Raw genomic sequence first — 26,226 nt, 5'->3', positions numbered from 1 at the left:
TACAGCTGTGCGGAAGACAATAGTGTCATTATTCAGCTCAAACAAGTTCAAGTGTTTGTATTCTCATCTGATAGTGTCAGTACAGTTAGATCAATAACATTTTCTAAGTCTTTTTAAGCACTTAGCTATTTAGCCATATACATTTATATTAATTGTAGCCTAAAATATTAATGTTAAAAAAGTCTATAATATGTCAGCTATGCGTAGGGGTCTTTTATGTCTTGGCACATTATTGTTAGGAAAACATGTAATAAAGTTATTACTTCATTGTGAGGCTATATGTAGGCCTACATCTTGATATATTTATTAGATGCATCTTGGCTACAATAAATAATATTTGTTTAGAAATTAAATTACAAGAACACTTATTTAATGACACTTGTACAGAGATTTTACTGACAAAATAATTAACCATGATTACAAGCATTTGATTTTGCTTGAATATTTTTTTTAGAATTTGTAATGTTTAAGTCAAACTTTATCTTAATATTATATCTCTGACTGAGGACAGACTGTTTTGCTGTTTTGTATGCTCAATATTTTACTAGCCCCTGGTGTTTTGAGAGACCAACAAGAACAGCAGGTTTGTAAAGAAATTTCCGTTGACAATTCGTTAACATGTTGTTGCAGCAGTAGAAGTGGAACTATGTTAAACATTATGATGAAAGTATAGAAAAAGGAAGTATAGACGTGTAGAAAAGTAAATATGTATGTAGGCCATGCATTTTTTTTAAAACCAAGATAGAAAATTCCCTTTACTTTCTATTTTTTCTTTCAGTTTTGGAAAAGTTTCATTTTTTAAATTACATATACTACAATAAGTAGACATGTGTGTCCTAAAATAACAGGCTTAAATTGATCCGCAGTTGAGCGATTATTGTCACATGTAGAGTGTGTTTGGGTCAGAATGTGCAGCATTATTAAAGTGCTCTTACACCCCCTAGTGGACTCGTTTTGTTTTACTTTCTCATAGTGAAGTAGATTATTGTACTTTTTATGTAAAAAAATATGTATCTCCTTATATATAACACATATATACATATATATGTGTGTGTGTGTGATATTTATAATATTTAGAATGGCTGTCGTCTTAAAAACGGCATTTTCAGTTGTGTATTCTGTTAACATTTTTTTTTTTTAAATTATGTGTATTCTTCACATTGTACTGCTGACTGTGTGTCAGATAAGATAACATTAACACGCTTATAAAACGAATTAAATTGTAACAACTGAGGAAGTAGCAGCAGATATTACTGATGGCTATATATATATATATATATATATATATATAAATGTTTATTTAGCCATCAGTAATACCTTATATATAACTTTTTCGTTGCCTGAAACATTAGATAATAATAGTAATAATAACAATATAAACCTTAAATGAAATAAAATAAAAACCTATTGTAGTATAATAACTAAAACTGAAATGAATGAAAACTATACAGATATACTTTTAAAAACAAACAAACAATTAAGCACACAACAAAATTATTTAAAATATTAACTAAAACTAAGACTATAAAATCAATAGTATAGCATTCCAATGATGGTAAAATAACACTGAATTTGTCACACGATGCACAAACGATCTTTTATTAATTTTATTCATTTATTTGAAGTGACTGAGGTGAATTCCACGCGCTTTGCATTGTGGGCAAAGGCAAATCCAAGATGGCGGCGAGCAGGCGACTGCATAAGGTAAATATTCCGAAAAATCTGCTTTTATGCATACTAAATAGAGATTTTACTCGCTTTACCTCCGTGAATTGGAATAATGCGAGCTTGAATCACGTTTGGTCGGAAAGCTGAAACTTTAGAGCACTGTGGTGCGAAATGTGGCGAGGATGATGAGGAAGAAGCTAACGATCTTAGCCGTAGTTCGAATTTACACATATAATGGAAATAAACAGTCAGATAAAGCTCAAATAAGATAATCAGTGTTCTGGGTGAGTCTAATTGATGGTGTGCTTCAGAATGAACTTTTGCACGTCTGTTAAAGAGTGTTGTCGTTGACAGATGATGTTTAGTAGATAAGACAGAAACTACCTTATGTGTAAGTTTATCAAGTAAGATCAAATCCAAAATAGTGATTAAATTGAAATATAATGAATACTGTCTAGTTTAATATAACAAATGAAGTTTTCTGCGCGGTCTTAGTGTGTAATTTGTGATACTATGAGAAAGAGAAACAGGAAGTATGTCTTTTTTCTTCCTTTAAATCATTTGTAATTGACCAAATCTTTTTAAGTTTAACGGTATTTTTTATAAATATATGAGTTCTTTTAGTTTTGAATGATTACATTCATAGTTCAAACTCTTGGGCTTTGCAGCCTGTTAAATGTTCAAGACATAAAAATAACATTTCTCATTATTTTGCCTGAATTTGTGCCATTTTAACAGATTTAAATGAAAATGGCTTGAAAGTTTACAATGCAAATATAACTAGATTTTTAAGTGTAGGTGAGTATTGTTTGCGCGACCACAGTGAAACCGAAAGTATTTTGTTCTCACTTTGTGGTTTCTCAAATCTCTCAACAATTCGAGAAGTATCAGGTTTCTTTGTACCTTCATCTACTGTGCTTAACAGGAACTTGATGAAATCCGCAAGTCTGGAATGAAAAATTTCCGCAACATTCTGGTGGATGAGTCAAACATTCTGACCTGGCAAGGACTCATTGTTCCTGTAAGTTTTTTTGCATTAATTGCATGCATCAAAATATCACCATCTTCTCTCGATTTAACCATTTCGCATGTGCCCAATTTTCTTTTTCAGGACAACCCTCCATACGATAAAGGTGCTTTCCGGATTGAGATCACATTCCCTGCAGAATATCCCTTTAAACCTCCCAAGATCACTTTTAAAACCAAGATCTACCACCCGAACATTGATGAGAAGGGTCAGGTGTGTCTGCCGGTCATAAGTGCTGAGAACTGGAAACCTGCAACCAAAACTGACCAAGGTACGGCACGTCTCTGAGCCCTTTTATCCGCCTCACACTCATAATATTGGCATTAAATATGTTTTCCCCCTCTTTCACCAGTAATCCAGTCTCTCATCGCCCTCGTCAACGACCCCCAACCAGAGCACCCGCTGAGGGCCGACCTGGCGGAGGAATATTCAAAAGACCGTAAAAAATTCTTTAAGAACGCAGAAGAGTTTACAAAGAAACATGGCGAGAAGCGGCCAGTGGACTGATATCTCATGGGCGCTTTTCCTTTGTTTCTCCTTTGCCCACTCCTCCAAAACCGTTTCCCCCAATCTGAGTCCCCGCCAGTCCGCCCTCACTCTCGGTCCCCCGCGGAGTATCCCAGCCGCATTTCACCTTCGGCAGAAAGACCCGTGACTTCTCAGCCTCTGGGTGTCGAAGCGTGTCAAAATTGTGATGAGGGGAGCGTGCGAATGAGAACTCGATAAAAGTGGTGAGATTTGGGGTGGGGAAGGACGGGGGCGAAAAGGCTGTTCCTTTTAATTTGTTCTTAAATTGCACAGAGATGTGTTCAGGTCATGTAATCTGCTGTGTGATGAATCTTGACTGTTTTCATAGCAGAATACTACGGTGAACCAGAGTATAATGTTAAGTCGTTTCACTTTCACATTTACGACATAGAAGAAATCCAATCCAATAGTTTGTTGAATGAAAACACGTAATACGTCAAAGGTGTGTGGCAAATGTTTCTTTTATATTTCTCTCTCATCTCTGTAATTTTTTATTTTTTTGCTTAGGTTGCACTGTTTTCTGTGGAATAAGGTTTCATGTTCTTCATAATCTCAGTTTGTAACTCATTGAATCACAAACTAGTCACTGTCATCAATATAATGTTTATGATGTCATAAAAAGGAAAGCAAAACTTGACTTGACTTTGTGTCTGACTGAATATAAAACCTTTCTGGGAAACACAAACATTTCTTTAAGATTATGGAACAATATTCTCTATTAACTAAGAGTTTTCCCTAAAGAAAAATTAATAGGAAAGTGGTAGTTGCGGTAATTATGTTAAGTATTGGGTCGGGATAAGGGATCTAGAATATAATCATGCATTAATATGTGTTTTATAAGTACTAATAAATAGGCAATATTCTAGTAATATGCATGCTAATAAGCAACTTGTTAATAGTGAGCAGTGTTCCCTAATTCCTAAACTAAACCTCCCTTTTTAATAGAATGTGAGATGTACAGTCGTATAGTAATATCTCTTTTCATTAGTTAATTCCTGGATTTGGCAGAAATTAGTAGTTTACACATAAGTGTAGTGATACAACCACTGTACTAAATTGCAGTTGTCAAGGTTTAAGGAAGCATTTTTTTTCTTAGATTGAGGGGTTGTGCAATTAATATTAAAATAACTGTAATGTTCTTGTTCTAGAAAAAAACCTGTTTAGTCCTATTATGCAAAGTCCAAAACAGCTTGTACATCTAAAGATGAAGCACTTCTTCATCATTGACATTAGGGGGCGTTTGATGCTTCTGATCTAGGAAAGCGTGAAATGAACAAACCACTATGAAGAAGATCCGATTACAATACTGGATTAAAGACTTTCAAGGTAAATGGCTCGTTTTGTGCAATTCTATTCAAATATATTTTCTTATAGCCTACAGTATTGCTCGGTGCAATGAGTTTAGTTGATCACAACAAGCTACTATAGTTGCCACCAAAAATATACAAGTACTGTACGGTTATTGCCGACAAACGACAGATACTGTGGTAATTTGCTGTTAGCTACCACTTTAATCAAAAAAGAAATCAAAACTGTAAATTCTCAGTTATGGTAGTCATACCTACAGCTTTACATTTTTAAATTTGTAAAAGTTACAGTATTCTATAATTTTTTTTTTTTTTCCAGGTCAAGAGAGTGTATAATTAGCTGATTAGACCATTTAACCTATAATTGACCTTAGTGTTTTTATAGTTCAACATTCTTCTTCCATAAAAAAGTAGTGGTGTTTCCCAGGTACAGTGATGTTATCAGATGGTAAAAAAAAAAAATACTCTGTATTTTTTCAGTGGCTTCTACAGTCATTCTACTACCCATTTTGTAGAAGCACACACATATTTACCCCTACCCCCATCCCGCTTCTCTCTTAAGTATAGAACCAAGATTAGCATTATTAGATACGGCACTAAGCAGCTCTAAATGGAGAAAGCCCCACTGGATTAGTCTGTCTAATGATGGGAGGCCAGTGTCTGGCGTTAAATTAATTACATTTTAAACCATTGTGTAAAGAAGGTTAGACCTTTCTACGTTTTACAATTGATGAAAGACTGTTCAGACAAACACTGCTTACATAGTGTATAATTTTTTTTTTTTTTTTACTCAATCAACTCCTCAGATGATCAAATATACTGAGTAGGTGACACTGAAACAGTCGTCATCAAGAAATCTGGGAGAAAAAATAGTCTTGGTTTGACTAAGTGTAGTGCTTGGGCAATGTTTCCGGCCACTGGCTTCCTAGGACCTTGTAATGATAAACCCATTACTGTCTGTGATAGCAGAGCAACTGTGTTGACATTGTTAGTAACATCCTGCTGCTAAATACTTTAGAGTAAAAAGCTTCTGGCAGCAACATAAGATGTCTACACTGTGACTGCAAGCAACGTTACAAAACTAGAACATTGCTGTTATAACAAAAGTAGCTCTTTACACTGCTACCAAGCATTTTTGTTGATTGCAATGGCAGCGTTCTATCAGCTGCTCGCTGTGTGCACATTATGTTAGTGGTTGCAAAGAAATAAGAAAGCATTTGTAGTATTAGGGTTCATTTTATTGAGCTTTCTATACATATAAGACCTTCGGTTTTGGGATTAGTGGAAGGAGTGTCCGTGTTTCTCTTGCTGGGTCCATCCTTCATTAAAAGAGCATTGCTCACTTCTTAAAATGTTGGATGGGGGCAGGGATCTTGATATCCTGGCCCTTTTCCAGCCTCTTCTCACACTCGATCAGGTAGTTGACACCATCGACGACTACCTGCACCAGTTCCACCTTGTAAAGAAAAGCAGAGTCACACCAGAGTTTGATAAACTTATGCATGTAAAACTCCATGTAAGTTAACACACTGATTTTGAATGACCTACCTCGGATTTGCCCAGGCGGTCAAGGTTTGAGATGTCGAAGGTATCACCCACTGCAGCTGTGTCCACACCTCCAGTGCCACGCTTCTGCAGCCGCAAGTTATCCAGGATCTTGCCAAAGCGAGGGTCCTACAGGCAATTGTTACAATTAGACAGATTTCAACATTGGATACACCTTACTTCGGAAAGCTTTCACTATAAGATAAAGGTAATTATTGTTACTTTGCTGAGCTTTGGCAAGCGGACGTGTACTCCAGCCCTGAGGCCGGTGCCCAGGTTGGATGGGCAGGTCAGGATGTAGCCAAGACGTTCATTCCACATAAACTCCCAGCCTCTCTCCTGAATCAAGTGTTCTACCTGTCCAACAGAGAGGCAGCCAACAGATGGAAGACATTAACCTTATAGCACAACTCAAGGTAAGTTGGTTAATTGTTAAAAGTATGAAGGACGTGTGGTTTTACCTGTTTGAGTCCTCTGCAGAACCTCTCAAACACCCTTTTCATGTTGCCACCCTTCTCCATGGAAATGACACGGGTGTGGTCTTCCTCATTGATCCATATTAAGAAGGTCTTCTCGTTGTTATGCCTTGCAAATAATGGGATGTTTAAAAGACAAAAAGGGGCTCTGTACTGTCAGTCATGCCAGCAAGTCCTGCTTGTTTTATGAATCAATAGTATTCTGCAGTAGTATCATCTTGCAGTAGTATCATGCCTTCAATCTAACATTAAAGCTACATATGAATGTTTTATCTGAATGCAGTTCTTTGCTTGCAGGCAAATGTAAGTAATATTTACATTGTTCTTATGTGACATATCTTGTTAGTTACATAAATGGTGATCAAATCGTGCCAAGAACTTCCTAAAGCCATACCAGATGCCTCTTGCATCTGGCCAGTCACGGGCCATAAAGGCACAAGTCAACAAGGGGGACACAGGTTTGTCAAACAGGAAGTGGTCCTACAGAAGGATGAAAGGAAGAAGGTGGAAGGTGGAACTGGAAGAGGATCACAGAATTAGAGGAAGACCAGACACTTGGAACACTTCTTGAGTCAAATGCAACCTATAAAAAAAACTTGGAAGATGGGAGGAAGGGTCGAGAACTACAGAGACTGTTGGGGTTGTACTGTCATGGCTTGTTTTCTCTCTGTCTAGCCTTACCAGATCCCACGAGCATCTGGCCAGTCCCTGGCCATCCCAGATGCAGTGAGCAGAGGAGACACAGGCTTGTCAAAGAGAAAATGCTCCTAAGCCATGCCAGCATGAAAGGAAGAGTTCAGCATCATGATGTGTGGAAGCAGCTCAGTTAATCCCAATCACATTATCAACCAAGCACTAAAATATACCATGACTGAAAGAACTTTATGGAAGCAACTCACATCGATAAGTCTCTGCTGCTCTTGTTCAGTCATTTCAGTCAGGCTGTAGTAATGACCAGAAAGATCTCCCTTCAGGCCAGCCAATGCCTGGACCGTGACCCTTTCGACTTCACGTCGCTCAGAGCGGCTGCAGGCAGGGGGAAGGGTGAGGCCACGGATACTGCGGCCTGTGCGTACACGGGAGGACAGGACGTAGTTTTCATCGAATACGCCTGAATGGATCTGGAAGATAAAGAACAACCAAGAAATGTTGGTAGAAAATAGAATTAAATGGGAATCTGAGAAACTCATTTTGCACGAAGAAATAAAAACAGACGTTCACCTTGGAGGCATCCAGGTCAGTGGGATGCTTCATGGTCTTTGGGTCATAGCCATTGTGTCTGTCCTTGATTACTGGATCAAAGATTTCAGCAAACACCTGCAACGTCATTTGGCAATGAAGTCAAGGGTGTTGTCTCTAGATTAGTTTGCACAACATTACCTCGAAAAGAGAGGAGAGGCAAAGCCAGAACTTGCTGAAAAGTCCAGCTTATACAATAATAAATTAGATTTAGCCAGCCAAGCTGGTTTATGGCTTATGTGGTAGTCTGGTTAGCAGACCAACATAGTTGCACCCTTAACTTGGTCTTTCTGGCGAAGCAGGATGATCAAGGAAGTCTTGCTGGTTAAGCTGGTTAAGAAGCCAGCATCCCAAGCACAACATATTTTTTAAATTAATATTTTTAAAACATGTTTTGTTTTCGTTGTCAATGTATATGTCATCACTATGTGTACCTTTTCATTTATAGTGAATGAATGCTGTATTATTGTTGGTTGTCTTTGTTAGTTTTTATGTTACCTGCTTAGGGACTGCAGATGAAAAGTAGTTATTGTTACTAATTCTGGCATATTTACATGGTGTATTTTTTTATACAACAATGTTCATGAATATGCATGGTCCCTATTAAATAAACCAATAAATAAATAAATAAACATATACCATTGACCAGCTGGTCTTTTCATCAAGGATTGAACAAAACTACCTTGGGAAGAGAAGTTGGATATTATGTCATATTAAAAAAAGCATGTAGGAAGTTTGAATGTATGGCTGTACCTCATAGCTCTCCTCGTCACCAGCAACCATCCCAACTGTCTTGATGAAGGGATGACCAGGGTTGTCCACACCAGTCTGAATGCACTGGTCAAGAGTCCAGTTGTTTGGGGTGATCTTGTCCCTCAGTTTGGCATAGATGGCCGGGGTCATTGCACCAGCCATGCAGTTGTTGTGTTTGCGAAGGTCAGGGTAGTCAGCACTGTTGAGGAACACAAAGTCACATCTTTAGTCATGTTCTGTCATTGGGTTAGACCTAGAACCTGTGGAAGTGATGACTGAGAGGAAAATTACGTCCAAATTGTTGGCTATCATGCCCCATGGCATTCTTGTTGGAATGAAGACTGTGTTCAGCAGTAGAGTGATGCAACCTTTATGCAACAGGGAACACTACAGAAGGTCATTTCTATCTACTGCTATAAGACAACTATGTGCAGATAACTTGTCAGAGTTGTCATTGTCACTGGCTTGAATGGTGAACCTGTTGGAGATTCATTCAAATCACGAGACTACACTAGTGAGGACTTTGTAGTGTACTACTACCCGAAAGTCTATCCAGGATTAAGTCATTGTGGACTTAGAGGATCGCAACGCTTGAGGGAGGTATTTGGGGCAGATGAACTTCTTGTGAACTGGGCCTAAATCCAAAATCTATAGGACTGTAACAGGAGACTGACTGATCATTTCTCAGTTGAAGGTTTAAGTATGAATTTAGGTGTAGGATGTTGGTTTTGGATCAGCCTAAAAGATAAACTCTCTTCATATTTGGCTCCTTCAAGGAACTTAAATCTTGGACTGTTGATCTGATTTGATCTTTGGCATCTATTAGAGTAGTGCAAATAAGGTGACATGCGGGACAGGACATAAGCTACTTAAGTGTCATGTTCCCACCCATTTACCTTTCACTCAGTTAACGTGTGATACTTCATCACACAGTACATCATGACCTCTACGTCTGATCATATTTTTTCCATTACAGAACAGGTGCAAGTAAGCTGATGGAATAGAAAGTTCCTCACCCACCTTCTTAGATTATCATGCATTTTATTCTGATATGATTGCAAAATAAGCAATGTGTTAAATGACAAATGGCAATCTTAAAGCAAGTCTAGATATTAAATAATGACTAGCTGTATTTCATGCAATATTATCAATAGGAAGTAATTGTACTCACACCACAAGTGCTTACCTGGGAGGGTAGAGTTTCCTCCTCTGTTCTGCAACGACAGCAGCATTATCGTTCAATAAGTAACCAGTTGCCACAGCACCAGCTCCAAGGCTCGCCATGAGCAAGCCAGTGGTACGGCTCGACATCACCTTGGCGAATGAGCTTGCCATCTTCACACCGTTTCTTGTCAAAAAGTTCTGACGGGATCAGCACTGGTAGAAGAAGGTGGCAAGGTTTTCACAATGATCATAGCTTATTTTTAAGACTATAGCTATCAAACTAAATTTTGTGTTACAGTAGTTGATGGTGCCCTAAGCTGACAAGTATCACCTGATTTAAGCTTACTTGCTTCTGACTGGTTACCTTATTTAGAGACTGGTTGATTGACTCTAATACTTTCTTTTACTAATTGTCCTTCACCAGTTTCTAAAGGACAGTTAAGGAGGAACCTTTATAATGTTTCTGAGAATTGTCCTAAATATAAGGCATAGTTTAGTAGTCAAACTGAACAACATTTTGTAATATTTTGTCAAAGAAACCAAACAAAGGAACACTTAAAATATATTTCAAATACACCTCTACAATTTGGAACCCCAAAATTTGGTCAATCAATATTGGTTTCTCCACAGCAGATTCTTAAACTTTAACATTTGGCAACATCCTTGACAAAGTCCTTTTGACACTGCAACTGGAACTCTAAAAGTGAAAGTGTTATTAATAGACTAGCAGACTACATAAAGTGTTTGGAACGGAGCCTCAACTGGCACCAGTCTACCCTGAGGCCTCGTGCTCAGCCGTGACATTCTGAACCGGTCACACAAGCGTACACAAGACCCAACCAGAATCTGGCAGCCTGAACTCAGATCTATATTATACAGCAAAACCGTGAACACTCTGTGATGCTTCTAAGCAGGTGGCCCGTCAGCACTTGACCATGGTTTAATGTCTATCTCTCGGCGGAGTTGTGGGGGATTATTAGGCTTTTAACTCAAGGATTAGTCCAGAATGTTAGGAGAATAGCACTAAATAAGATAGATACTGCTGAATGTCCTTCAAGATGGCACAGTGATTCCAACAAATGCTTTCTATTGAAATAGTAATCTATATAGGTATCTCTGCAATCTGTTTAATTAAAAGTTGTACCAAATATACACTACACTTTGTTAATAAGTAAATATCCAAGCAAATAAAACAGCTAATTGTTGGCTTACCACTTTGCATCCAGCATTTTCAATATTTACAATTTAATGGAAAGCAACAAATGATTTCTTACCAGTTACTGGAATTCCTAATTCTCAAAATTAGCTTAAGTTTTTTTTTTTTTTTTTTTTTAGTAAGTAGTATAAGAGAAGAGAGTTTTACCTGTAGAGTCTCCTCTGCTACAGTAGACTGTGTCAGGAAGCGCACAGTCTGTGAGGGAAGCTGGCGCTCCTCCCAGGATATGGGATTAGAAGTGGACCTGATGGCCAATCCTCTTCCACGTAAGTGCCAGGTCATAACCCATGTCTGTCGTCCGGCTTGTCCTTGAGACTTGCCGCCATAGTCCAATATTTTGCACTGCATGCAGCCTCTTAAATAGAACCACTACCAGCTCTTTAAAGGGCACCTATTATGCCCCTTTTTACAATATGGAATATAAGTCTCAGGTGTCCCCAGAATGTGTCTGTGAAGTTTCAGCTCAAAATACCCAACAGATCATTTATTATATCATTTTAAAGGGGTCATCGGATGCAAAATTCACTTTACAAGTTGCTTGAACATAAATGTGTGTTGGAAGTGTGTGTACACATCCATCCTATAATGACAAAATTCCACCCAGTGTTTTTTTTTTTAAATCCCCTTTCTCAAATCAGGCTGTTGTGAGATTCCTGTCAGAATGACGTAGTTCTGCGCAGGCCCCTCCCACGATAGTTGATTGACAAGGCCGTCTTACCTTAGACCCGCCCTGAGTGAGCTGAGAGCTGTCCGCCATTGTGTCGACTCCGGTGCAGGGGAAGACAAGAACGTCTCCGATTAAGCGATTGAGGTCAGGTGTTTTGTTGTTGGATGTAACAATGAATATAGCAGTCATCATTTACTCCCAAACATCTGAGCCGCTGAAGACACAGAGGATTAATGTTACTACCGTTTTTAAGGGAATGCGCCAATCCCAATCTGCCTAAATGTGTCTATGTTCGCGTGAATCATTTGTGATCCAGCTTCATTTACAGAAGAAGTGAGTATAAGGTTTTTTTTTTATGAATCTTTGCAAATCACCTTTCCTAATAACGTGCTAGTTAGCCAGTTTCGCAGCTAAAGTAAACAGTACTGCTCGTCACTCCACAGAAGAGAGGGGCGGGGTCAGCAGAGCTCATTAGCATTTAAAGTAACAAGGACTAGAATGGCTTGCTAAAAACAGAGCTGATTTTGACATGGTAAAAAAGGTGTTTTTTACACCACCATTGAGAAATTTTTACCAAAGTATGTTATAGAATTTTCATTAAGACCCTAAAGAATCATATCAACTTGTGGAAAATGGGCATTTTGTGCATGTTTCAAATTCAAATGAGCTGTTGCTCCCCACCCCCTTTTCCAGAATAGGGCTGTGCCTTTACAGCTCATACATCAGATACTCTCCTAAAAAACATGTTTGGTTTTGATTATCATGTCTGTCGTGCTGAAATCATGCATTTTAAAGCCAAATCAGTTGAAACTTCTGATACACGGTTTTCTGAACGCGCGCATCCAAAAACACGCACAGAAAGCAGCTGTCACGCGACATGCGAGTGCTAAACTAAGCTCTCTTTCATGTCTTATTGTGCTTAAACTGTCAAATACACACAAGCTTATGTTAAAAACAAACATAAGTTACCAAAACACAGTTGTTTATGTCTGTGAAGGTAAACAGCCGGAAAGAAATTGCATGCTTATATTAGATCTGTGTATTAAGTGACAGCAGCAAAATATACAGTTACCTATAGCTGTCTACACTGTTAATATAACCCAAACAATGAAATAAAAGCAGAAAATCACTCACTGCTCTTGAATGAATAACTTCTGTAGCTCTAATTAGAAGACTTTTAAATGCTCTTGCGTGAAGATAAACATGACGGATTGTGTGTGGCTCACCCAGGGTGGGGTCACTGCTAATACGGCAGTGTTCGTCAGCAGTCGTGGGTGCAGTGTGTAAAATGTAACATCACATATTATGGATTCTGCGAACGACATCTAGAATAGACAAGTGGACATCTAGAATACTTCTTTAAATCACAATAACAATTTTATCCCATTATAAAGTAACTTGCACAGACAGGCAGCAAGCTAGCTAGCCAGAATGATAAAAACATATGTTGATTATATAAATGATCTTTTGCTATAATTCATCTTTTGAATGCATAATGGAAGACAAACCATACAGAAGAGAAGACAAATTTTATTTCAAAAGTTACAGCTACATCATGGATAAATGTACAGCACATTTATATCATTGACTGAAAAAAGATGTGAAATCACTTATGAAAAAAGTCCCGTCTTTAGAAAGTGTGCATGAGTCAACAGCATTATTTAAATAAAAAAACAACAATGCAGGGCTGCCTAATGTTTACAATATCTGAGTTTTCCAGGTAAAAGTTCAAATAAATGAATATATACCCAATTAAATAAACAGGATACTGTGCTGAACCTATGTTTGAATTAAACAACAATTTCTCTTTGAACAAAAACAGACTTAAATGCCCACTGAAACATTTGTGTAAAATTTAAATACTGTCACGATACAGCTGGGTGGAGTAAACTTTATGAAAACAACCAAAAACTGTAAACAAGTGAATGATTCCCTGCTCATATCAAACTCAACAATAAACCACGTCTTCTGCATCAGCCAAAAAGTATCTTTTCTGCACATAACAGTATGGTGTATAATACCATAGTACACAGATATGGTAATAATCAATACAAAAGTACCTTAGTATTAACATCACTGTATCATGGTACCATCACAGTATTTCTGAAGTGTAGAATATATGTAACAAATGCTTCGAATCTGCTATTGTTAATCCAAAAGTTAGAGACAAAAATTTTTAAAGAATTAAGAATATGATTAAGTACAGATTCATGCAAACACATGCCAGAAAATAGCAAAAAGTTCTACAAACAGAAACATGCTAAATGAGCAAATGCAGCCTCATTGCAACATGCTGTGTAAACAGATGACACCTAATATTAACAAATGACAAATGTAAAAATATATTTCTTTTGGTAAACCGTAAACGTGCTTGGTTGAGCTTTGACATTTCAGCGAACTCCAGTGGATCAAAGTGCTGACATGACTGTCATACATGCGGGCAGACTGACTGAGAAACTTGCTTGTCAAAATTGGACCAGCGAACAATCACACACATTTTTGACATCTGAACACAAGTTTGCACGCATACAAATTCTCATTATAGTAAAGGAATGATCAGACTTTAAAAATGGAACTAATATTGTGCATTCAGGTAAAAAGAGAGATTATCAAATTGTTATTAAAATGCATCATGCTAGAAATATGCACTATGAAATATTATAACAGTACATGATATTGACAAAAAGGCACATTTAAACCTGAGTTTACAGCAAAAAAAAAGATGATACAAAATTATATGGAATTAAATAAATGTATGGATAGGTTGTCGTTTCTATAGTGGACAGACTTCAGTTCAGATGTAAGTTTAGATTTCCACAAACTGACGATAAAAAGGTTCTTACTTGATATCTGAGTCTGGTTGTAAACAATATCATCAGGTTTAGTTGGCGGGAGGGAGTCTTGGCTCAATCTTAAGAGATAATTCATAAAGTGTGTCCTCGTCCATTACAAGAGTCTTGTCGAGGAGGAACTGTGTTACCTGAGAGAAAAACAGCGATGTGTTACATAAATTGAGACTCAACTACAAAGTCTGTTTTTTAAACCTATAAAACTACTATATCATGTTTGATACGCAAATTTCGAAGGTTTCTAAATGTTCAACATGATCAAAACATTGCTGTTAAACCTGTCACACTCAATCTACTCCATGCCTTGTCGACTGATTGATAGTTTCGTCTTTTTTTTAGCAAGTAAAAGGTCTTTTAGTGTAAATTTTAGTGTCAAATCTTTACTGATTTTTATAAAGTAAATGTAAGAATAACTGAAGTAATATTTCCAGATGAACATGTACTGGACTGAAGCAGCTCATCAGTGCGTCTCAAATCTGATCATGATGATCTTTTGAGGAACGTTTGTTTCCAGAAGCTTTACTTTCACTGTTCCTCAGCGGAGGAATGATCTCTCAATCAGCATTGGATTGCATTGCATTATATGTTTGGATCATTTCAATCTTGTCTTACTAAGACACATTATTGGAGATATAGAGTGACCACTGATATTTATATCATTTAATGTAAGTATCTGCTGTACTGTTATAGTTAAAGTTGTGCATGTGCACTTTGCCAAAAGCAGTTCTTTATCTACTTGTTCCATAACGCCACTATGCATTCAGACGGTACCTTGGGTTGCAGATCAATCCTGTAGGGCGCCTGCTGAAACTGTCGGATCTCTCGTATTATGTGTGAGATCTGTGAAAAACAACAAACAGACATTTGAAGACAGCTTCACTGATGTCTTTTGACGTCCTACAAACACCACAAGCTGAAGAATTGTGTAAATACCATCCTCATTTTAGAGAAGTTGACGAGACCCTCCTCTGTGAAGTTGGGCGTTCCTTCCTCGATAAACGCCAAATCCGTCAGGTACATCCCCAGATAGGGTACACACGGAGGGTTACAGCTGCCAATTAAATACGCCACTAAGTATAAAACTGCAGAGTATATATATATATTTTTATTCTGTGCAAATCTAACAAACACAAACTTACTTTTTCAGAGTTTCCCTCAGGTTCTTAAACCTCCCTTCAGATGAAACTATCTTCTGCAGTCTGTCCATAAGTGCCTTGGTCTGATAATTAACAAAATCCCACAAGGTTAAAATAAACAAAATGAACAAAAATCACAAAAACCATAAATTCGCTTTTTCTCGTATATGTTCGGGGGATTTTTCTTTTCAAACTTGCTGAAGGTAATGACTGAAGGCCTGCATAATGAATCGTATATAAATTGTGATCAGGATTTAAGCTTTTTTCAATTATTAAGCATAATCATCTGTGTCTGTGATATGTGCCTGCTTGTTATTATCCTAGAAATGTTTCATTTTAATTTGGCATATGCATAATCTTGCTTTGGTAACAAGGCTTTCATGGCTGGGGTTGCCAGATTTCAAGAGTTTAAATCCCCCAATCTTTTTTCATAAATTGATACAATTTAGTCCAGTAGTTTATTTAATTTTAATCTGACAACCATGCGCACAAGCTCTCTCAACATTATGAAATAAAAAGCACAGATGATCTGAAAACACCAGCAAACATATAAGTTCTCTACTGAGATATTCAGCTCAAATAACAGTCTGTTTTCTTTCTCGTGGTTTCTCATTTGATGTGACTAAATTAAAAAGCAAATCATGCGAGTTGATATTCTTTTGATTTGTGCTTATGTGAAAGTGCAATAATTCTAATGAAAGGTAAAAATGACAATAATCATGATTCCATTTCTGAGCAAAATAATCGTAATTAATCATTTAACTACTATCATGCATCCCTAGTTTGACCAATAGTATGCAGGCATTGTACATAATTGACCAACCGTGATGTGCAAGGTGGTGGAATCTACAGAGAACAATTAAAGCAAAGCAAATAGACAGACATATAATGTCTGAGGACTGTAGAGAGCATGTCAGTAGGAAAACAAAGCCAAAACCCAGACGTTTTAGCAAATTAGAAGGACGTATGTATGGCCACCCTATTTTACAATCCTGTGGAATCTGTGAGGCTTTTTTTGACTCACCTGTTTGCAAACCTTGGCCCATGTTTTCTTTAGCCTGTAGATGGCACTGCGGTTAAGAGCGGATGTGATCTCTAACACGCCGTTGTAGTTGTTGAGACAGCGACATATATCAGCCACGGCCAGCCACTTATCAATAGATGCGGCTCTGGAGCTCACGTCTGCATGAACCATGATCTGAGACGCTACCAGATTACTCATCTGTTCAGAAAATGATTAACAAGTTACATTGACTCACTCACATCACATTAAGGAATTTATAGCTACAAAAGAAAACAATTTAATGTCGTCTTTTTCAGTCTTAAAGCAGTGCTGCAGGAACTGCAGGTAGTTTGTGAGTTTATAAAAAGCTAACTATTAATTATATGATATCCAACTATTAATTTTACTGTAACACTCTACAATAAGGTCTGTGTTTTCCATAAAAGTACCCTTGAGACTATTAACCATTTATTTTGGGAGTGTCCCAAGGTACAAGTTTAAAAAGAAAAGCTAGGATCCTTGTTTTGTAGAAGATAATGTTGTGCTAAAAAGTTTTTTTTAATTGATGGTGATTTCAAGATTGTATTTATATTTGATTTAATTGTTATAATTGCTTTTTATTATATTTATAAAGTTCATTTGGAATGAAAAAAATGTCAATCTTTGAACAATTTAAACTGATATTAAAATATATTTGGAAAAAATATCCAAAAGTAAAAACTTGAAAGCAATAATAACTTCGCAGCTTTTTAATGTTATTTAATATGTTGTTTTGTAATTACGTATATGTGTGTGCGTGTATGTGTATGTATATATTTACATGTAGATCTACCCCTGACATGCATTGTACTTGTAAGTACAATATATTTGGTTATTAATAAAAAAATCGTTAAAGGTCCAAATCGTTAACATTAGTCAAGGCTAACATGAACAAAGAATGAACAATATATATATATTTTTACAACAATCATTAATCGTTAATAATGTTAGTTAATAAAAGTATTTATTAATTTTTCATTGTTTGTTCATGTTAGTTCACTTTGAATTAAAAAATGTCAGTCAAAGTTTAAATTAACATTAACAAATGCTTTGTTCATTGCTTGTTTGCTAGTGTTGTTAAATGAAACCTTATTGTGTTGTTACCATTATATTAAATGTAAAATGAAAAAAGGGGCACCATGATAATCGCGATATATCTTAATGCAATTAACTAATCAAAGACTGCAGTTTAATTAAATAACACACTGCATGCTTCTGAGTCAAGCATAGCGCATTTTGTTATTAGAATTATCAAATATTAATTTATTTTACAGTACAATTGCAATTTGTACATTTGTAATTTACAAAATCAATATATTTCTGTCTTTATTTTAATAAAATACTACTACTACTACTACTACTACTACTAATATGTGACCATGGACGACAAAACCAGTCTTAAGTGTCAATTTTTCGAAATTGAGATTTCTACATCATCTGAAAGCTGAATAAATAAGCTTTCCATTGATGTATTTGTTAGGATAGGGCAATATTTGGCTGAGATACAACTATTAGAAAATCTGGAATCTGAGGGTGCAAAAAAATCTAAATATTGAGAAAATCGCCTTTAAAGTTGTCCAAATGAAGTTCTTAGCAATGCATATTACTAATCAAAAATTAAGTTTTGATACATTTACGTTAAGAAATTTACAAAATATCTTCATGGAACATGATCTTTACTTAATATCCTAATGATTTTTGGCTTAAAAGAAAAATGGATAATTTTGACCCATACAATGTATTTTTGGCTTTTGCTACAAATATACCCCAGCGACTTAAGACTGCTTTTGTGGTCCAGGGTCACATATGTTTATAGATTATAATTTTTGCCCACATCATTGAAGTGCTGACTGGTCTTCATAATGTATGGAGTCCTTTCGTTTTTGTCCGTTTTCATCCAACCTTGACCAAGAAACTCCCTGGAAAGTAAAACATTTCTATTAAACATCATGCAATGCAACTAAATAGTAAATCGCCAACCATTTAAGAATAAAGCACTCTAAAGTAAAGTGATAAACTCACTCATAAGGAATATTCCGGAACACAATATGGTCCAGTAGAGTGATTTGTTCTGCTAGTTCCATCGCCGACAGTGACTCAAAGCATTCGACTCTCGGACAGTCGGACTGGAGAACACACAAAATTACACAGAATGAATAAATGACATCTATACTCACAAATCAGAGAGACTTCAGTGCTGCAGTCACACTAACCATTTGCACAATGTCCTCAATCTTCAGCTGTGAATCATCTTGTTCTTCTTGAGAAAGTGCACTGAGGAAAGATGAACATTATTAAAAGAGTAGTTCAACTAAAAATGAACATTTAAAAAATGTAATTATTTACTCATTACATATGATATATTTTCTCCCATTAAATGCATATGTGTAAGACTTTAGCCAGCAATACATCCTCCAACCACTAGGGGTCATACTCCTGCCACGACGAACAGTATTGCTCCCAGCCACAAGGGGGCGCAGGATGTCTGTTGCCTGCAATCTTCCTCCCAGTTGCCAGGGGGCAACCATTGGCAAGAACTCTCAGTTGTACCTAGCAATTATTGTTGATGATACTCACCTGTGTAGGGCTCTATTTAAGTTTGCCTTTAGCCATTGTTTTTTGTTCAATCTTGAGCCTACCTACCTGTTGCATACGGTGAGTCTTTTGTAAGCCATTGTGCTTGTTTTGTTTTCCCTTTTTGTAACTATTGGAAGCTTTGCTTCTGGTTTTGTTTGTACTTTGTTCATTGTTTTTGTTTTTGGATCTTCTACAAGTAAAGCCACTTGAAGTTTATACCTCTCGTCTCCCACTTGTTATTCCTCTGCACTTGGGTCTCAAAATCCTCAGCTTTGGTTTAGCTCACTCAGGAAGAACACCAGCTCTGTGACCAGGAGATATGGGTTCTAGCCCTGCTAAGAACAACCTTCAAGATTTTAGTCTATAGTCCGGCAGTTTCTGCTTCTGTATCATTAAAGCAAGATTGAACCAAAAGATGGACCCAGCAGAGAGTCAAGGCCCTTCGTCAAATGTGGAGAGAATATTATCCGAGCTCACCAATCAAGCTACTGCTATTCAACATCATGAACAGATACTCACAGAAATACTTCAATGTTTGAACTCTCTGGCTCTGCCCCAATATCCTCCATCTCCGGAGGTTCTTGAGTTACCCATCTTTCCTCAACAAATTCCAGCGGTTCCTCTTCTTGAGCCCAGGCTACCACCGCCTGAGAGATATGATGGAAATACCAGGGGCTGTCGAGGCTTTATCACCCAATGCTCTCTAGCCTTCCAACTTCAACCCAGTAGTTTTCCTACAGAGAGCAGTCGGGTGGCTTATATCATCACCTTACTAACTGGAAGAGCTTTGGAATGGGCTACGGCTCTCTTGGAACATTGTTCACCATTCACTTCTGGTTCTGAGCAATTCCTAGCAGAGATGAGGAGGGTCTTCCATCATCCAGGAGGAGTAGGAAATGACCAACGATTACTTCAACTCACTCAAGGAGCACGCACTGTAGCAGAAATGGCTATTGAGTTCCGTACTCTGGCAGCGGAGAGTGGCTGGAATGAACAGGCTCTTCAAGCAGCATTTCATCAGGCTCTTGCACCTGAGCTAAAAGATGAATTGGCTTTCCGAGATCCTGCGCCTAACTTGGATTCTCTTATTGATGTCCCCATTCGAGTGGATAACCGGATTAGGGATAGGAGGTCCGAGAAACAACAAGACCGACTCACAGCCCAAAGCTACATCAGTCCAGTTCAACCTGTTTTCCAGCCTCTTTCCACAGAGGAACCCATGCAGCTTGGGAAAAATCGCATAACACAATCTGAACGGGACAAACGTATGCGGGAGCGGCGATGCCTATACTGTGGTGAAATGGGACATTTTCGAACTCCTTGCCCTGAACTTGTGGGAAAAGCGATTTCTCGTCCAGAGAGAGGGGGGGCTGAGACGAGAGAAATAACTGACCCCCAATCTTCAGCTGGGTTCTCGACAGTGATGCATTTCTCCTGGGGCAGTGGTTGGCACAAGAGTTCTGCATTTATTGACTCAGGCGCTGCTGGCAATTTCATGGACAATACTCTGGCCAAGAGCTGGAGGATACCACTAATAACTCTCCAGGAAAAGTTCACTATAACATCTTTAGACAACAGACCTCTGGGGTCCGGCCAGGTAACACACTGTACCATTCCTATTTCAGTTGAAATAGACTCTCATCAAGAATCACTCTCTTTTCTCATTATAGACACCCGATTTCCCAGTCATCCTTGGCTACCCTTGGCTTGTTTCTCACAATCCTCAAATTGACTGGCCAACTAGCCGTTTCACCAAATGGAGATGTGCATGTCCAATGGACGGAATTATTTCATCTCCTGAGTATTTTTGGGGGCCTAAACGACAACTCTGGAACCAGCATGAGTCAAATACGCCAAGAACTAAGGTACTAGCCGTTCCTCAAGTCAAACTAACACCTCCTGCTCTGATTGTTTCTTCTCCTGACCTATCTCGAGTCCCCCAGGAATATGTCGATCTCCAGGATGTGTATAGTAAATCCCGGCCCGATACTCTTCCTCCTCACCGACCCTATGATTGCGCCATTGAGTTGCTGCCAGGAACTTGCCCTCCAAGAGGTAGACTCTTCTCGTTGTCGGCTCCAGAGAGGTCAGCAATGGATGATTACATTTGTAAGGCACTGGAGAATGGATTTATTCGGCCTTCCACTTCACCGGCAGGGGCTGGGTTTTTTTTCGTAGGTAAGAAGGACGGAGGTCTTCGCCCATGCATTGATTATCGTGGCCTAAATAACATCACAGTGATGAATCGATATCCACTACCACTTATGGCCACAGCCTTTAAACTTCTCCAGGGCGCTACCATCTTCACTAAGTTAGACCTCCGGAATGCGTACCACCTGGTGAGAATCCGGGAGGGGGACGAATGGAAGACGGCTTTCAACACCCCTACAGGGCATTACGAGTATCAGGTGATGCCCTTCGGGCTAGCTAATGCCCCGGCCGTCTTCCAAGCACTTATCAATGATGTTCTGAGAGAGATGCTCAACAAATGTGTGTTTATCTCCATATTTTAATATTTTCCCAGAGTTACGAAGACCACGTTCAACATGTCCGGCAGGTTCTCTCTCGTCTGCTCTTGAACAACCTCTTCGTCAAACTAGAGAAAAGTGAGTTCCACAGCACTACAGTTACTTTCTTGGGTTTCATCCTGTCATGTGGCAGTGTACAGATGGATCCCAGCAAGGTTCGTGCAGTCCTGGAGTGGCCCCACCCTGATTCACTGAAACGAGTCCAACGGTTCCTGGGTTTCGCCAACTTTTATAGGAGACTTATTCGAGGCTTCAGTTCCATTGCAGAACCTCTCACAGCTCTCACCAGGAGGTCTGGCACACCCTTCCAGTGGACAGAGAAGGCTAACCAGGCGTTCAAACGACTCAAACAGCTGTTTACTTCCACTCCCATACTGACCCTACCAGATCCTGAGTTACCGTTTATTATCGAGGTGGATGCATCGGGCGTGGGAGCAGTTTTGTCCCAGAGAGCGACTAGGGACATTTACATTTAGTCATTTCCCAGAGAAGGGACAATAAACTCCATCCTTGTGCCTTTTCATGTCGACTGACAGCAGCAGAGAAGAACTATGATATTGGGAATCGGGAGTTGCTGGCCGTTAAGCTGGCATTGGAGGAATGGAGGCACTGGCTGGAGGGTGCTAAACACCCATTTGTGATATGGACGGACCACAAGAACCTCACTTACATCCAGGGAGCCAAAAGGTTAAATCCTCGGCAAGCTCGGTGGGCCCTTTTCTTTAACCGTTTTGACTTTGTCCTGTCTTACAGACCTGGCTCCAAGAATATTAAGCCTGATGCTCTGTCAAGGCAGTTCGAGTCCCAGGAAGAGGAGGACAGGTCAGAGCCCATCATACCAAGGTACAGAGTGCTGGCAGGCATCCAGTGGGACTTGGAGACAGCAGTATGGAAGGCCCAAATTCACCAACCTGACCCAGGTAATGGCCCATTGGGTCGCCTCTTTGTGCCTAACACCATCAGGTCTGAAGTACTGCAGTGGGGTCATGCTGCACCGTCATGTGGACATCCAGGGGTCCTAAGAACCCTGAGGTGGATCCAGTCTAAATTTTGGTGGCCCAACATGGGAACTGATGTCCGGAGAATGGTTGCTGCTTGTTCCACTTGCGCCCAGAATAAGGAACCTAGAGCCCTCCCTCAAGGTAAACTACATCCCCTCCCTATCCCGAGACGACCCTGGTCCCACATATCCATGGATTTTGTTAGTGGCCTACCCAACTCTCAAGGTAACACCGTGATACTTGTTGTAGTCGACAGATTTTCTAAGGCATGTCGTCTCATTCCCGCCCCTAAAATTCCTACAGCAGGCCAGACGGCAGAACTTCTCATGCAACATGTCTTTAGGATTCATGGGTTTCCTCAGGATATGGTGTCTGATAGGGGTTCCCAGTTTACCTCAAGATTCTGGAAGGCTTTTGGACGTCTAATCGGTTCCACCATCAGTTTATCTTCCGGGTTCCATCCCCAGTACAATGGCCAGACAGAGAGAGTGAACCAGGAGATTGAAAAGACTCTCAGGTGTCTGGTCTCAAACAACCAGAGTACGTGGAGTTCCCATCTGGTCTGGGCAGAATTTGCCCAGAACACCCTCCATCACTCATCATTGGGTATGTCCCCGTTTGGGTTCCCCCCCCCCCTCTCTGTTTTCTGAACAGGACCTTCAAGCACAGGTTCCAGCACCGGCCCAGTTAGTCTGGAGGTGCCGGGGGGTCTAGCGGAGAGCTCGGGCAGCCCTGTTAAAGTCATCCCGGGAACAGCAGAAACAGGCCAATCGACGTCGGCGGATCAGTCCGTCATTCTGTCCGGGGCAGAGATTGTGGCTTTCAACTAGAAATCTCCCGTTGCGCCTCGAGTCACGGAAACTAGGTCCTAGATACATTGGACCTTTCAAGATTTTCAAGAAAATAAACCCAGTCTCTTACCGACTCCTACTGCCCAGGTCTATGCACATACACCCCACATTCCATGTTTCATGTCTCAAACCTGTCATCTACTCTCCTTTGTGTCCTGCAGTTAGACCACCTCCAGTTCCTCAGATGGTGGAGGGGCAACCAGCTTACTCCGTGGAGAGACTTTTGAACATGCGCAAAGTACGGGGAGGGGTCCAATATTTGGTTGACTGGCAAGGCTATGGTCCAGAAGAGCGTTCGTGGGTATCAGCCAGAGACATACTGGACCCAGAGCTCATCAGGGACTTCCAACGACAACAGCTAAACAGCACTAAAAGGAACGTCAGGAGCCGTTCATCAAGAGGGGGCTCCTGTAAGACTTTAGCCAGCAATACATCCTCCAGCCACTAGGGGTCATACTCCTGCCACGACGAACAGTATTGCTCCCAGCCACAAGGGGGCGCAGGATGTCTGTTGCCTGCAATCTTCCTCCCAGTTGCCAGGGGGCAACCATTGGCAAGAACTCTCAGTTGTACCTAGCAATTATTGTTGATGATACTCACCTGTGTAGGGCTCTATTTAAGTTTGCCTTTAGCCATTGTTTTTTGTTCAATCTTGAGCCTACCTACCTGTTGCATACTGTGAGTCTTTTGTAAGCCATTGTGCTTGTTTTGTTTTCCCTTTTTGTAACTATTGGAAGCTTTGCTTCTGGTTTTGTTTGTACTTTGTTCATTGTTTTTGTTTTTGGATCTTCTACAAGTAAAGCCACTTGAAGTTTATTCCTCTGCACTTGGGTCTCAAAATCCTCAACTTTGGTTTAGCTCATTCAGGAAGAACACCAGCTCTGTGACCAGGAGATATGGGTTCTAGCCCTGCTAAGAACAACCTTCAAGATTTTGGTCTATAGTCTGGCAGTTCCTGCTTCTGTATCATTACAGCATGCTATTATTTAAATCCACTTCAGAAAATTCCATAGATTTTCCCCCAAATCTTGCCTTTTAAAAGTTCTGGGTGTAAAAAAAAAAAAAAAAGACCGCAAAAGTGATAGTAAAGACATTTGTAATATTACAAAATCCATTTCAAATAAATGCTGTTCTTTTGAACTTTCTAGTCATTAAAGGGGTCATCGGACGCACATGCACTTTTACAAGCTGTCTGAACTGAAATGTTTGCTGGCAGTGTGTGTACACAACCACCCTATAATGATAAAGATCCACCCAGTGTTTTTTTTTTTTTAATCTCGTTAATCATTTCCCCTTTCTCAAATGCCTGTCTGTGTGATGTCACACTGACCAGCTCCTCCCACGATTGTTTGTTTGACACTAGCGTTTTACCTTAGACCCGCCCTGAGTGAGCTGTCATCAGTCCGCCATTGTTTCAATGGCTCCTAAGCGACTGAGGTGTTTTGTTGTTGGATGTAATAATGAACATAGCAGTCGTCATTTACTCCCGACATCTGAGCCGCTGAAGACGCAGTGGAGAACGTTTGTTTTTGAAGGGAATGCACCCCCGATCTACCTAAATGCATCTATCTTTGCGCGAATCATTCATGATCCAGCTTCACCTCCAGAAGAAGAGGTTTTTTAAATGAATCCTTGCAAATGGCCTTTCCTAATAACGTGCTAGTTAGCAAGTTTCACGATGAATGCGGCTAAAGTTTTCAGTCTCTCAGAGAGCGGCTCGGAAGAGAGGGGCGGGGTGAGCAGAGCTCATTTGCATTTAAAGTGACATGCAAGAAAACGGCTTGCTGTAAACAGAGCTGTTTTTGACAAGGTAAAAAGGGGGTTGTTTTACTCTACCATTGAGAAATTTTAACCAAACTATGTTACAGACTTTTCACCAAGACCCTAAAGAATCATATCAACTTGTGGAAAATGGGCATCCGATGACCCCTTTAAATAATCCTCAAAAAAAATGTATCATGGTTTTTACAAAAACGGCAACTGTTTTCAGCATTGATAATAATCAAATGATTCTGAAGGATCATGTGGCATTGAAGTAATAATGCTGAAAATTCAGCTTTTCATCAAAGGAATAAATTACATTTTTAAATATATTCAAATAGAAAACATTTGATTTTAATTTGTAATAATATTTCACAATGTTACTGCTTTTACTGCATTTTTGATCAAATAAATTCAACCTTACAGACCTTTAACTTTTGAATGCTAGTGTAAGTGCTTCAACTCACTCAAGGGTGAGTAGATGAAAGAAAATTGGGGTGAACTATCCCACCTTTCAGTGAGACATCAAACTCATTCTCTCAGTCTGACTGACAGATAATATGTTCTCCAATGGAGTGGGCGTCACCTCAATATGTTAGCTGCGGCCTTCCTCTCCTGCGGCAGAAGATCTGGATCGCGCAGCACCTCCTCCAGCAGAGCGATCACAGCCATCGTCAGCTCTGCGTTCATCTCAAAGTCCTGCATAGACAAACACAAACACAGTGCTTCAGGGAGGATGTTCTTGTAATTCATGCACTCCATGAGCGTAAACATGACCAACTCAACCATTACTGCTGAAAAACGGACATTAACTTTGCTCAGTCTTTTTTTGTCCTTGCTGATGCATGGATTTTTACAAATCTGATTCAAAAATGGTGTTTGTGTGCATGC

At 39.3% G+C, this 26,226-nt stretch overlaps 3 protein-coding genes across 3 annotated transcripts in view; 1 reads left to right on the top strand and 2 right to left on the bottom strand.

Moving 5' to 3' along the window:
* Positions 1 to 1,634: 1,634 nt before the first annotated feature.
* On the top strand, positions 1,635 to 3,860 carry ube2l3a (ubiquitin-conjugating enzyme E2L 3a). Its single transcript, XM_058788683.1, has 4 exons — positions 1,635 to 1,704; positions 2,594 to 2,689; positions 2,780 to 2,966; positions 3,048 to 3,860. Exons 1-4 carry the CDS (start codon positions 1,678 to 1,680, stop codon positions 3,200 to 3,202), a joined length of 465 nt encoding a protein of 154 aa, XP_058644666.1. The 5' UTR covers positions 1,635 to 1,677; the 3' UTR covers positions 3,203 to 3,860.
* A 1,886-nt stretch (positions 3,861 to 5,746) lies between these two features.
* Positions 5,747 to 11,229, bottom strand: ckmt2a (creatine kinase, mitochondrial 2a (sarcomeric)). Its single transcript, XM_058788682.1, has 10 exons — positions 11,071 to 11,229; positions 9,730 to 9,920; positions 8,544 to 8,742; positions 7,773 to 7,868; positions 7,451 to 7,672; positions 6,946 to 7,031; positions 6,537 to 6,660; positions 6,298 to 6,432; positions 6,079 to 6,204; positions 5,747 to 5,986 (listed from the first exon to the last, which is right to left on the bottom strand). The coding sequence occupies exons 2-10, from the start codon at positions 9,876 to 9,878 to the stop codon at positions 5,870 to 5,872; spliced, it is 1,254 nt and encodes a 417-aa protein (XP_058644665.1). The 5' UTR covers positions 9,879 to 9,920; positions 11,071 to 11,229; the 3' UTR covers positions 5,747 to 5,869.
* Positions 11,230 to 13,217: 1,988 nt separating this feature from the next.
* rasgrf2a (Ras protein-specific guanine nucleotide-releasing factor 2a) overlaps positions 13,218 to 26,226 on the bottom strand; it is a 41,858-nt gene continuing 28,849 nt past the window's right edge. The window contains 9 exon segments of the mRNA XM_058790344.1: positions 13,218 to 14,570; positions 15,211 to 15,279; positions 15,373 to 15,490; positions 15,579 to 15,658; positions 16,600 to 16,797; positions 18,452 to 18,536; positions 18,640 to 18,743; positions 18,831 to 18,891; positions 25,922 to 26,034. Of these exon segments, the coding sequence (XP_058646327.1) occupies positions 14,472 to 14,570; positions 15,211 to 15,279; positions 15,373 to 15,490; positions 15,579 to 15,658; positions 16,600 to 16,797; positions 18,452 to 18,536; positions 18,640 to 18,743; positions 18,831 to 18,891; positions 25,922 to 26,034 (927 nt within the window). The 3' untranslated portion in view covers positions 13,218 to 14,471.

Source organism: Onychostoma macrolepis, chromosome 10 (genome assembly GCF_012432095.1).
Source record: "Onychostoma macrolepis isolate SWU-2019 chromosome 10, ASM1243209v1, whole genome shotgun sequence".
NCBI lineage: Eukaryota > Metazoa > Chordata > Actinopteri > Cypriniformes > Cyprinidae > Onychostoma > Onychostoma macrolepis.
Note: the sequence above shows the minus strand (reverse complement) of the source record. Positions and strands in the feature narration are given on the sequence as shown.

Excerpts from the sequence above, each read along its gene's own strand:
- ckmt2a (XM_058788682.1), bottom strand. The coding sequence starts at position 9,878 with ATGGCAAGCTCATTCGCCAAGGTGATGTCGAGCCGTACCACTGGCTTG. Across the intron at positions 7,869-8,543 it reads GTGACGAGGAGAGCTATGAG|GTGTTTGCTGAAATCTTTGA; the intron begins GTACAGCCATAC and ends ATGACGTTGCAG. Across the intron at positions 6,205-6,297 it reads GCTTGCCAAAGCTCAGCAAA|GACCCTCGCTTTGGCAAGAT; the intron begins GTAACAATAATT and ends AATTGCCTGTAG.
- ube2l3a (XM_058788683.1), top strand. The coding sequence starts at position 1,678 with ATGGCGGCGAGCAGGCGACTGCATAAG. Across the intron at positions 1,705-2,593 it reads CGAGCAGGCGACTGCATAAG|GAACTTGATGAAATCCGCAA; the intron begins GTAAATATTCCG and ends TGTGCTTAACAG. Across the intron at positions 2,967-3,047 it reads TGCAACCAAAACTGACCAAG|TAATCCAGTCTCTCATCGCC; the intron begins GTACGGCACGTC and ends CTCTTTCACCAG.